Source organism: Gekko japonicus, unplaced genomic scaffold (assembly GCF_001447785.1).
Source record: "Gekko japonicus isolate JY-2015 unplaced genomic scaffold, Gekko_japonicus_V1.1 scaffold508, whole genome shotgun sequence".
Taxonomy (NCBI): Eukaryota; Metazoa; Chordata; class Lepidosauria; order Squamata; family Gekkonidae; genus Gekko; species Gekko japonicus.
The window spans coordinates 834,286-847,666 of record NW_015164679.1 but is presented as its reverse complement, the minus strand read 5'-3'; the positions used below and the strand labels follow the sequence as shown (position 1 = coordinate 847,666).

Genomic DNA, 13,381 nt, shown 5'->3' with positions numbered 1-13,381 from the left:
TTTGGAACTCCCAGACGTTTTGAATATCTCTAAAGAATGCTGCCGCTTGAAGAGAACAACCTTTAACAACGTAACCTACCTACTCCAGATGACAAATTGTTTTGGTTGCCAGAATCTCACTAAGGCATTATCTAAAAAGCTGTGCTGCTGCACAACCTTTTCTCCACACCAGTAACAGAGTAAGAATGTGCATGTCTGGATTTCATGAGCATGGTCCATCGAAATGGCAACTACAGAACTGCAGAGCTGTAAGGACTGTATCCTATGTGAGCAACAAATGCAATATATGTGTGGGGGGAAACCGCTGCTGTTCAATATCGTCTTTTACTGCACATAATGTATGAGCAATCCAACGTACAGTACTAGAAAGACCAGTAAACCAGAATAATCTTCTCCTTGACAGCTAGTTTTCTGTGCGGAGACACCCCCCCACCCCGTTATGGAGGAACATTCAGTCATATAATCACCAAATGAAGTAGTACAGCCCAAACACAAGTTTCTTGCATCAGTGAGAACTAGTGTGAAGACGCTGTACTCCGCATAGATATATTAGCACTTTCCCCCCCTTCAGCCTGTAGGCTTCTACACTTCTCACAGCTCTCTGAATATTTTATTTAGAAGGAAAAGGAAACCCCCCCCCCCAGACATAGCTAATGAGCATCTTTTAACTGATCTTTACTCCAACCTAAGAAATTACTTAGACGCTGAATATAAAATGCTTTCCAAATAGACATATTAAGCATATTAAGTGGTACACAAACTAAGCCTCCAATACTATCCGAATCTGTATTTAAGAAGGGGAATAGAAAACTTCTTGGTTTTCACAGAATAGCATTTTTTAAAGAAAGTTTGCTGTATAGTTGATTCAGCATTACTAGACAGCTTTGTTTCTCCTTCCAGCCATGTTACACTGCCTTCTGCAGTAGGAGATGGCACAAAGTGTAGTCCCTAAGAGCAGGAAAATTATAGACAGTGGCCTACATTTGTTTAAGCACAACTTTGCTCTCTCCCTGCAAGACGTTCCTAAGGTGGGCAGGGCAGCAACCCCAGAGAAAGCCAACAGAACACAAAAGGCCAAGTATCAAGTTGATGTTGCTAATTAGCTGGGGGGGGGGGCGGGGTGTAGAACGGGAAGACGGGTGTTGATTTTCTTTCCAATGTCAAAATATGGAAAATGGGACAAAGCTAAGAAGGATCTGTTAAGTACAGAAAGTTTCAAAAGGGGAGAAAGAGAGACTCTACACTCTATAGATGCCATTATGATGCAAAGAACATTCAAAGTGTAGCTTTCTCAGCCTGTCTGTTGGCAAAAGAAACCAAATTTAATTGGCACATGTGGGGGGGGGGGGGGGAAGGCAGGCTTTCTTTTCCTCCTTTGCTCTTCTCTCCCTCCCAATGCCTTTGAAAAACCCAAAGCTACAGCAATTGCCACTGCCCAGTCCAACAGAATTCCTACCCCACCAATTTCACACGCACACACAATCTAACTCTAAAGGGAAACTTTGCCTGATCAGTCTACAGTATGAAATAACTAAAGGGGCATCTTAGTGGCTTGAAAGTCAAACTCCAGCTAGTTCTCTCTTTTTCTTTCTCCTAAAAAAAGTGCCTCTAGCACTTAATCACTGCTTTCTGCTGCTAACCATTTACAACAGAAATCGACACATAAAACAGGTCCCACTAATCTAATTGTGGTTAACATTCACTGGATGCGCCGTAGCTCTCCTGGGCTTCTGGAAAGGACATGTGTACACAAATCTTCTACAAAGTCACCAGCGATGTTTTGGAATTCCTATGGCAAGAAATTAAAATCAACTAAACCAGCATATGTCAAAAGACAGATACTCACCCCCTCCCGTTACCCTTCCCAAGTACAAGACTTTGATAGACAACACGCAACATGTCCTAAGATTGCAGCAGAACCTACACGAAGCAAGTCATTGAGATTTAACCTTGACCACAATGAGAGAGGTGGACAAAGAAAGTAACTATGGTAACAGAGCGGAGGGAACTGATGTTTTGATACTGTGGCACTGAGACTTCTGCCAAGTTTCTGAGGAACTAATAGGGGGTTAAAAAGAAGTCAGTGTAAAGGTTCTTAGCAATGTACTCGTCTAACTGAGACTTCAAAATCCCCAGCTGGTAGCAGATAACTAATGACATTTGTGGCAGCAGCAATTATGTTAATTATTGCAATTACCAGAGGTTACTATACTATGATTCACTGCAGGGACCTGAGAGATGGTATTTGCTACTATGCATTGTGTTCCCATGAAGCATGGATGGTTTTAATGCTGTGCTTTCCCATCACATCAACACTGAGGCCATTATGTAGAAGTGGAAGGGAGGGAGGGAGAAAGACCTGGTTTATTGCAGAATCTGCTTACAAAGCAGTTGCTGGGAAGTATGATGCATAGTTCAACAATGTGACCACAATCAGAAATACTTCCTAGAACTACTGGGATAGGGAGTCGTCAAGCAGGTGACTAAAGTTATCAGCAAGGGTCCATGCCCAGGGCAGACTTAAATTCCATATTCACAACTGCTTTTGAAACAAACTCAGTGGCAAAAGGGGTTTGCCACGGTGTGTACAGTCTTGTTGGATAAACAAAGGCCTACATATTGACTGGACGGGTGGACCAACTTTGTTACCGCCCCTGGGGAATCTATTTAAAAATAGTACAAGCTTTTTAAAAAAAACAACTCACCATGCCTTTTGTTCTAAATCTCATTTTCTAACCCCAGGCTTGATCATACAGGTAACCAATCAAGTATGTCCCTGGAACCACTACTTATTATTATTGCTTTGCTTTTGGGGGCACAGTCAAATTATACAAGGAAAGGTATTTCAGGACTTCTTGAATGTGCCCCGATTTTGAAATACTGATGAGTAATAAATCTACATTTTACAAGAACAATGAAAATTGAGCAACACTTGCTTGAGAGAGGCCGCACAAGGACTCTTACTCTACTGAATGCTGGCAAAACAAAATTAATGATCAGAAAGGGGGAAGGGGATGATGCACATCAGATGCATGGATTTATTTACAGCTTTTTCACTCCATGGCAGAGGCTCAAAGATATACCACTTAAGGATACCCTTAGGCATATGTACATCAAAGAAGGTGGTTTAAATCTCTCATATTGCACTTTAGGTGATGTAGTTTTAATCACAAGGCATACCAGTCATACACCAGCATTAAAAATGGACATTTTCTCAAACAGCAGGACAATGTCTGTCTATATAAAGATCCAGCGAGTCTCGTACAGAAGTCAGAGACTGGAGCTCTTTAAAGCTGCCTGACTTTTTTGTCTGTGCTTTTAATATTGATGTCTAGATTATCAACTTTTGTGGTGAGGCGGCCCAGGATATCATCTTGCTCCTCAATTTCCGTCTGCAAGCCAAGTGCTAGACCTTTCAGGCGGCCCAGCCCAGAGGACATTTCATCTACAAGAAGGCAGAAAAGAAGAGGGTGAGGTTGGGAGACAAGAGTCACTCTTACACAGTACCTAAGTGCAGCTGTGGCTGACAGGTCCCCCTTCTCCCAGATACCAACTTCCCTTGCTAAGGCCAGAGGGAGAAGAGGCAGCCACCAGATACCTCACTCAAATTATTTTAACTGTCAAATGTAAGCCACAATGGGAATGGGGATTGAAAAAATGTGGCAATAATACAAAGGGAACATGTGGAACTTTTTGCAAGCAAATTCACAATACCGTTGGTCTTGCAATATTTTCAAGTAAGGAACCAGTGGTTGAGAGAATGGGCACTAATTTTAATTTCTGAATTCTCCTGTGGCTAAAAGGACCAATTAGGTGGCATATAACAGTCCACAACCATTTATGCGGCAATAACATTGTCATTAAAACAGTACAGATTCTGTTGCTGTTTTGCAGTAATGAACTTACATGCTACCCCTCTGAAATCAGAAACGGACACACTCTTGTTGACAGTCATCATGCAGGGAAGACTGGTTGTATATTTTAGAAGCCCTCTTGAGTGGGTGTTTTCTTGGAAAAACAGCCTAGAATACTGCTACTTCCAAGCCACCCCCAGCTGTTTGGCCATTATCTTTTAGAGAGGTGGCAGCATGCATTAGCCTCCCTCACATGACTTTCGTGGTCAAGCAAGTGACCAGCAGGACAGTTGGGAAGAGCTGCTATTGTGCAGTGACATCCATTCCTATTTTAACCTCTCTGCAGTAGTCGCTGCACCCTTAGGTTGCTGGAGAGCCATTCTAAGGTAGTGGCTACATGTGGCAGGGCCAAATAGGGCCTGCAATTTGTCAGCACATCTAGCTGTCCCCACACTGCACTCCAATCTCCCCTTCTGTGGGCACAGGAAGGTTAAACACACGAGAGGGAAATACCTCGAGCAGCTCAGGCCAGCTACACTCTTCTACGCAATTGGTCCAAGGCAAATTTCTTCCCCTCTGGCTGCTTCAGGGACAGAGAGGAGCAAGTGGGATAGACCTCTCTTCACTGGAGACCTCAGTTCCCCATTCCCTGAATTACTGCTTTAGGTTAGGGAGCTCAGCCTCCTAAGTTCAAAATCCTCCCAAGAAAGCACATCCCACCTGGCATTAAAGTCTCCCTGTAGAACAGTAGCAGTCTTGGAATAAATCTTCTCTGCTAATAATGTGATTTTTAAGGCAGTGTGTAAATTTGCAAAAAAGGTGAAGAGCCACCATTAAGTCTGTATGTATTTGGTGAACCAGAAAAGTTGAAGACTAGGCAAACGTAAGGATGTTGCCAGACTGGTAGTTTCTTTGAGAAAGAGTGACTTACTGGGGGGGGGGGGAGGTGTCTTGGCTTAAAATAACAGTGTAGGAATATAACAAATTTCAGAAATCATTTAAATGGAATACCCTTGAACAATTTTGTAATAGAAATTTGTTGTGCTCAAAATGTATATAATAACCAGTTCCCAATTCTCTGTTGCACAATGGAATGATTTCGGGTCAGATGCAGCACACAAGATCTCGACCCAGACCTCCTGAAGCTTTTTGATTGACCTTCATGCAATAGGGAGAAGAGGAGAGGAAGCATGATTTAGACAGGGACAATGGCACTGGGACAGATTCCCCCCCCCCCCCCCGTGCTCTTTTCCCAGTATAACTGCCAAGCTGACAATTTACTGTATTCCTACTGGTAGAGGATGTGGTTCAAGCAGTTATGCAATCAAGTTCTGAACTGGAATTAACAGGAAGGGCAAGTCCTTCTAACAGAACATGAAACTGCAGATGCCCCAGATGAATGGCCAACTACTGAATTTTTTGCCCTAAACAAGTATTTTTGCCTATTAAGAAAACTTTTGAAGACGCTTACATTACACATAAAATTAAACATGAGGTATGTCTTGATTTTCGTCCACTCAAGATACAGATGTCAAATGTGTCACAGTCAGTTTTCCAATTCAGCATTTAAAAAAAACCCCAAAACTCACATCAGTGATCATATCAATGCACACGAAAGCTTATACCTCGAATTAAACTTTGGTCCCGGTCACACGAGTGGGATACTGTGCCGCTGAAGGGAGGCAATTTAGAGCCGGAGCAAAAAGAACCGCATAGCGCAATCCAACGCGCCCCCGTGGTTTTGTGCTCTGGCTTTAGGCAGACGACCAGACATAGCATGGCAAAACGGACATTTCGCGGGCTACCAGCGCTTCCCTGATCAGACGCCTGGAGATGCCGCGCGTCATCTGGAAGATAGTGCTCTGTTGCCGGTACCTTTTTTTTTTTTTAAATCCCCGAAGGAATATTTTAATTATTTTTATATAAGACTACCAAAATACAAAGAAAATATAAGGGAAGGGGACTACATCTATGGATAAAGGAAAGATAACCACACTATACTAAAAACCCAAGAGGAGGAGATCATATCCGTGTTAATCTAAGTGTTATTAATAAAATTGTTAGTACAACAATATACTTGTAGAGTTCTTGTTTGTCACAGCTTCAATATTAGTATGTTAGTTATTGTGAGAGAACTTTCTGAGCATCTTCTTGTTATTTGCTTCAAAAGGCAATTTTCAGAGTCCTTCTGCCTTTACTTCGGTTTTCTGTCTCTAAAATCATATGTAACTTTCATTGCACCTGCACCCGTTTCTACAGCAGAGTCCTCATCCGTTCCAGAGGTAGCGGAGTCACTTGATTTGGATTCTTCCTCCTATCTCAACTGACGTCTCAAAAATTCTTTGGCTTTAAAAATGGAGTCAATCTTTTCTCTTTTGTCGTTGATTTTAAAGAAGACACCCTCTGGGATCGCCCACCTGTAAGAAATTCCATTGATTTGAAGAAAAGAAACGAAGTCCTTATAGCTTTTCCTCTTTTGGCGAATTTCAAATGGAATGTCTTTTAAGGTTTTAATGTTTGTATTCCCCAGTTTCAGTGAAGTTGCTGAAGTCGCTTTTAAAATAGCATCTCTGGTCTGTCTTCTTGAGAATCTGGTCACAATTTCTCCAGGCAGGCTATTTTTTTAATATAATTGGAGTATGCCCTATAGGCAGTCTCCATCTCTTTTTCTACTTCATCCGCTGTTGAGCCTATTGCTGGAGCGATGATCTCGCTGAGAAGCTTCCTTGGATCCTCCTTTTCCGATTCAGGCACTCCCTGGAATCTGAGAAGCATATTGGCTTTTTCCATTTGAAGCTGTAACAAACGGTTTTCTTGGAAGTTTTGTTTTGCTTCAACTTCCCCCATTCTTTTCTTCATTTTCTTATTTGTGGTGTCTATCTCTTTAATTCTCTCGATCACATGCTCCACCTTCTTCTCCGTTTCTGCCAGCTGGAGCTGCTGGAATGCGAAGTTTTGATTCAATACCGAGTTGGTCCATCACTGGCTTGAGCATATCCACTCACATTTTCATGACGTCTGCTCCCTCTTCCGGTTTTGGGCTCTGACTACCCGCCGGTTTCATTTTAAACTTTCTTTGCGAGGCCGCCATTTTATACGATTGTTTACAATTCCAAACCGCTTCTCGCAGACTCGAAAAATCGTTGCCTCAATGTCAACACTCAAGTAAGTCTCTCAAAACAAGATCGCTGCTTGGGAAGTCAGTTGCTGGTTAATACCATCGAGTTGCTCCGGCTTGAGCATATCCACTAAGATTTTCATGACGTCTGCTCCCTCTTCTGGTTTTGGGCTCTGACTACCCGCTGGTTTCGTTTTAAACTTTCTTTGCGAGGCCGCCATTTTATATGATTGTTTATAATTCCAAACCGCTTCTCGTGGACTTGAAAAATTGCCGCCTCCATGTCAACGCTCAAGTAAGTCTCTCAAAACAAGATCGCTGCTTGTTTCCCCCCCTGCCCCTTCGTTTCGCTTATCTGTCCTTTCGCATAAGAGGCGTCCCTCTTTGCGCTCCGCTTTTCCCACCAGGGGGGAGGTAGTTCGCTTTTAAATTATTCCGCTTATTTTGAACTCACGTTAATTGTCGGTCATTTCTTTGACCTCGCTCGCAGTAATCGATATTTCGCTCGATCTCCAGCGCTTGTCCCAGTCGAATCAGCTTGTGCCCGAGGGCCACACAGTGGCAGGACCATCAGGGCGGAGGGAAGCCTCAATTGTCCGGCATTGAGCCGTCGAAGAGGCTGCCCCTTAAAAGCCCTCTAGCCTGGAGCCTATCGCAAAAGCTTTGTGTGGGTGCTACTTGAGGTAGCACCCCTCCATACCGCTGGTGTGCGGGTCGCTCCCCCGAGGTCCGGGGAGAACGGCCGCCATTGCTGATCCACAGACCGAAAGTCTAGCCGGTACCTTTTCAACGCGCGATTTCGGGCTGAAGGGACGGATCGGGGACGGGTGCGTGACGCTTCCCAGATGTTGCGGTATGATCGCGGCCGTTTGATGCACCCTCAACCCGTCCGTTTCGCGGGGCAAATCCTCCCGTGTGACTGGGGCCTTAGTTGGTCTTAAAGGTGCCGCTGGAGACCAGCCCAGTTACCCACCTGAATCAATTATGTTTAAAAGTTCCTTCTCCTTTCCCAGGAGCATCAAGCAGTGGGTGGGACTGGGAGGGGAGGAGTGTATTTCTAAACAAAGACAGAGCATGTGGCCAAGGTGCACTAAGCTCTCTCTTCTATTGCACTGCTCTGCTCTCTTCCTCTCAGCGTTTTCACTCAGTCTGGCAGACTTCAGATACTTGAGCCAGGCTGGGATAAAAACACTGACCAACCAACCAAGGACGAAGTTAAAGGACAGGTCACACGTTTAATTCTTGTTCAGAAAACAGACCCTCCCATCTCCCTTTTTTGACACTGAACGGGCAGACTGGCACATAAACCCAGGAGGCTTGCTCTGTTTGACTCTGAACTAAGAAAGGTTGCCTCTTTCCTACCCCCGTCTGCTTTTAAATTTACAGATCTCAGAAAGGACCACATCACTGATCTCCCAGATCCTCCCACACCACTGCTCTTTTGCATCAGATATGGATACCCGAGGCCAAACCGAGTAACATACAAGATCTGGGAGATCAGTGGTGAGATTCAGTCTGAGATCATCTTCAATCGGTGTGTATGTTATTACCTTTCGTATGGGGGAAATGAAGTACTCGTCTTTATTCCTCTTCCTCCCCAATTTGCAATAGCCGTATAGAGAATACAAGCAACATGTTTGCCTTTGCTCTGTGTGTGTGTGTGTGTGAGAAAGAGAGAGAAAGAGAGAGGAGAAAGAGAATCTAGCTTTCAGCAGTATTTCCTCTCCATCAGCTATACCACCTGCTTTCAAAAAGTATCTAAAAGAGAGCCAGTTTGGTGTAGTGGATAAGTGCACGGACTCTAATCTGGGAGAACCGGGTTTGATTCCCCACTCCTCCACTTGCACCTGGCTGGATGACCTTGGGCAAGCTGTAGTTCTGTCAGAAGTGTTCTTGAAAAAGAGCAGTTTCTGTCAGAGCTCTCTCAGCCCCACCTACCTCACAGGGTGCATCTGGCTGGATGACCTTGGGCAAGCCGTAGTTCTGTCAGAGGTGTTCTTGAAAAAGAGCAGTTTCTGTCAGAGCTCTCTCAGCCCCACCTACCTCATAGGGTGTCTGTTGTGGGAAGGGGAAGGGAAAGGAGTTTGTAAGCCACTCTGAGACACCTTTTAATAGTGAAGGGCGGGGTATAAATCCAATCTCTTCTTCTAAGAAGAAGAAGGAGCTACACAAGAGGACAAACTAGCAAGAAAATATAACCCAGTCCACACAATTAAGGAAGCCTTCCCCAGGCTCCAATGACTGGCAGAAGTCCTGTGCACAAGAACATTTACTGGCATGATCCTTTTCAGCCTATGGAAAGGCTTACAGAAACCAGTGAGAGTTACTTATGAAATAACAGAAGGTCGAGCATTAAGCAGCTCAGGCTTCTCACCTAAATTGTTGTCAATTTTCTGGTGGTAAGATCGGAGACATTGATTCTTGGGATAATTATCTGTTGGGACAGAAGAATTTAAACTGGCTCCTGTGGAACTGCAGTCTGGGGGAGAAAGAGAAACATCTTTAAAAACACAATGATACACATATTAAAGATGATGATTTCACTAGTGCAAGTGCTGAAGAATTATGTGGCTCTGGGAGAGAAATTCTGGATTCTTACTTTGTTATTGGAACTCCTAACAAGTATTAACCTTGCTTGCAATTCTATGGGAGCAGTGCAGCTCTTTCTTTCAGAACCACCAATCTTTGATCACGTGGTGTCATGCAAGAGGCCAGTTTTATCTACTACGGTGTCAGTATATTAAGTGGCTTGCCAATACCAGGGTATTTCAATATGTAGTATGTGGGCTGCCCTTGGTTCTTGATCCAAAAATGTCGGCCTATTTTCTGCCCTGGATGCAGTACTGCTCCAGGGTCTGATCTGGTTTCCTATAATCTGCTTGTCGTGTTACACTTTAGAATCGTGGTCAGTAACTAAGCTTACCTGCAGGCCTCTATGAATAGGAGGAAACCTCAACAAGTCACCACTAATCCCCATTCATTCCTCTTGATAGGTCACTGGAGAAGGTGGGGAGCAAAGAAGAAAGAGAGCCTTTCCTCCCCGTACACCTCTGCTCCGTTCTCCCTTACACAAGAGACAAATGAGTCCCTTCTGCCATTTCTGACTTTGACTCTTCCAAGATATCTCCAAGAAAGCACAGCATGTAAGAGATCTCTCTTTTTTTGTTCACCCCACTGACATTGCCTTAGCAGGAAGCTCAAGAGGGGATGTATTTGGAAGTGGCAGCCATGTAGCACGTCTCCAGTGACCAGACTAAACCTATGGAATGATGACATGTTTAAATACTTCATTCTGAGTCGTGTTGATGGGTTGTGTGCGAACATATACACTGAAATGCATACAAACTGCCCTGAGCCTTTTTTCCCTTTGAAGTGCTGCTACCAATTCAAGGAAAACTTTTGGCAGGTAACCTACCTAAGATCACAAGAGGACAGCTTATGCCTTCTTGGGGAAGTCCTTAGCTACTGCTCAAGGAAGCAACACTACAGTGCTTCAGTACAAGGCAGAACAACACGGAATGCCTTAGTTACAGTAACAAAAATCAAGATGATCAGTCTTCTAGCTGTACCAATGTTTCAGAGATCAAACTGGTGCAGAATGGAATACTTGAAGAGTTCTTTCTGCATCACCAGACCACTCTTAAATTGTGTCATTAGTGATTTCAGTGATTGAGTCTAGAAATGTATTTGTTTAGACAAAAAAATCCTATTTCAACTCAATGTGTATTCTTGAGCGGTCACAATACAGTTCTGCACAACAAACAAGATTTATTGCTTCAGTTATTGACTGATGTTTTCCAGTACACACAGAGCCAAAATACAGATGCAGAACATTACTGGACCCAACTCAAAGTATGCAATGGCTATGTATTGCTGCATACAGGACCAGGAGAGAAGATATACCTCATCCCACCCATGAGACTCGAATCCTGTACTGGTTAATATGCCTAACACATTCTCTCAAGCAACTCCTGTCTTTTACAGATAAAAATATATCTATTTCCAAATGACACTCAAAATGAAGAACTGAGAAGATAAGAAGAATCAGCCAAGACACTTTCAAGTGAATGCAATAAACTAGATTCAACAAACCTGGATTATTCAGCTTCCTTAAGTTTGGATGACTCTCCTGGTACTTTGACTCTTGTTCCTTACTGGTTGCCAAAGCTTCTTTTAATCTGGGGACAGAGGAAACCAGTGTTTATAGGTTTATCTGCACACCAAAAGGGGCAATGGCTTTTGCTTTTGAACATCTATTTTCCTTTGGGTAGTGTTTCCCCGTCAAACTGCTATAAACTGTTGCAGGGGTAAAAATTAAAATCATGGCAGTCAGAAGCACAATTCCATTTAGGTTCACACTTCCTGAGGACCTTTGCAAAAAGGACTCTGGGATGCAATGGAGACTCTGTACACAGCTAAAAGAATGTATTGTGCATACATATTGTGGAGTGTCAGATGATGAAACCTATGGGGGAAGTAGAACCTCTTTGAGCTTACACACAGAATGCAATCAAGTAGTCAGGACAGGCTTTCCTCTCAATGTCTTGGTGCAGAGGTAAACAGCGAAACCTGCAATAAGGATGGGAATCAATCTGCAGAACCACATGTGTCCTCCCTCAAAATAGGATTGGTTTACATGGACAATGGCTTGGAGCAGCTTTTTCCAGAGAGAAAATGACAGTGGAGAAAAGGATTACGCTTACCCCCTTTCTCTCCCCACAACATTGCCCTCCTTGACAGAACCTGACAACTAAATTTGCAAAAAACAAACAAACCATAACATAGATGAGCATTTGGTTTTATTTTAAAAGTTCAGCTGTTGATAATTGCAATTAATGCTGACATTGTGTAGAACAAGGGGGAATTAATGTTCCCAATCTTAGAAACCACTGAAACAACTTAAACATATGCCCAAGAAGGTTACATACTTCTAAGTTATGTTACAAAGTCCCTAGTATTTTTGTATCATTAAATGCTTGGTTCAGTTTAGAGAAAGGCGGCTATGGCTGCAGTCACACACACTGAATAATCCACTTTCAATGCACTTTCAATGCCCTTTCCAACTGGATTTTGCCAGTTCGCACAGTAAAATCCAGTTGGAAAGTACACTGAAAGTGGATTGAAAGTGGATTATTCAGTGTGTGTGACCACAGCCTTCATTGTTCTAAAAACAGTAAATCACCAGGAAAGAGGCTTCATTTTGTATCTTCCTTCAACTCCATGAAAATAGGTGATGGGTATGAATAGATTTCTTAACTTCAAAAAAATCCAATTAAAAACACACAATAATATGGATCAGGTAATCACTTGGTGTTCGAAGCAGTTTTAAATCTCTCTCTGATCTAGGTTAGAGCTGGGGTTGAACAGCAAACACAGATTTGAGTCTTGGCCTCACACAACTACTTTCATTCAGATTCTCAGTCTTCAAGACAGATTTCACGTTATAGTAGGTTGGTTCATACAAACCATTTTTTTTAATAGAAAATGACTCTTGGGCTTGAATGTTCTCTATCCTCTTACCCTTCTCCCCTCATGTACTCACAGTTAGCTACTTCCTGGTTCAGTGAGTTTGTCTTTGCCTACAAACCCAAGACTAGAAGCCAGCTTCAAACAGCCTTCGTTCCCAGGTCTGGGTTTGGAGGGCAAGCACAAACTAGAGTTTGCTGGTCTGGATGCAATGGCAACCCAGAACTGACTCTACATGAACAAAGGAAAGGTGGGAAGGAGAGTAGATGAGCACAAGTCTTGCTTCAGGTTACGATGGCTGGAAAAATGGGGAGACATGAGTCATTTCATACCTTTCCTAACTTCTCTGGAGGCCCACGCAGGTAACTTACCTGTTGCTTGCTTGATAATCAGATGATCCATTCTGCTCAGGCTTGCTCTCTGGTGGCTTGGCTTTAAAGTAATTTACAAAGCCACCAAACACACTCTTAATGCTGTTGATGTGTCTCTGGCTGGTTTTTAAATCTTGCTCCATCTTGTCCACCATTTGCTCGCTACGTTTCAGAGCCTCACCCTGCCGTGTAAGCTCCTACAGAAAAGGGATGGGGATATTGAGCTTCCCAGGTAATCAATCTTCAACTGCATTCCCTATTGAAACCAATAGGAATTTACATATTTCTTCAGTGAGTTGCAGTATAGTGCTTGAGATAGTGGTAGAGATATTTAGTGGTGATTCTTTGCATTTCCACAGCATTCATTTAAACGGTTGAAATATTGATATATCAGAGGGTCAGAAGACGAAGCTAAGATTCTGCCAATATTAAACAACCAAATGTATGCTCATTTCACGCATCTCAAATTTAGCATTGTATAGCTCACAGCCTGGAACATTTGACCAGGAATCCAGAACTACACTTATTCAATAGAAGAATCTGCAGCACTGCTAGAAAGATCCCTCTGCTGT

General features: G+C 43.1%; 1 protein-coding gene across 3 annotated transcripts in view; it reads right to left on the bottom strand.

Moving 5' to 3' along the window:
- Nucleotides 1–1,111: 1,111 nt before the first annotated feature.
- The window catches only part of SNAP29 (synaptosome associated protein 29kDa), a 22,523-nt gene continuing 10,253 nt past the window's right edge, over nucleotides 1,112–13,381 (bottom strand). For all 3 annotated transcript variants that reach the window (XM_015409298.1, XM_015409299.1, XM_015409300.1), the window contains exons 3-6: nucleotides 12,810–13,006; nucleotides 11,065–11,150; nucleotides 9,347–9,451; nucleotides 1,112–3,445 (exon numbers count right to left, since the gene is read on the bottom strand). In XM_015409298.1, the coding sequence (XP_015264784.1) occupies nucleotides 3,288–3,445; nucleotides 9,347–9,451; nucleotides 11,065–11,150; nucleotides 12,810–13,006 (546 nt within the window). In that variant the 3' untranslated portion in view covers nucleotides 1,112–3,287. The remainder of the gene's footprint in view (nucleotides 3,446–9,346; nucleotides 9,452–11,064; nucleotides 11,151–12,809; nucleotides 13,007–13,381) is intronic.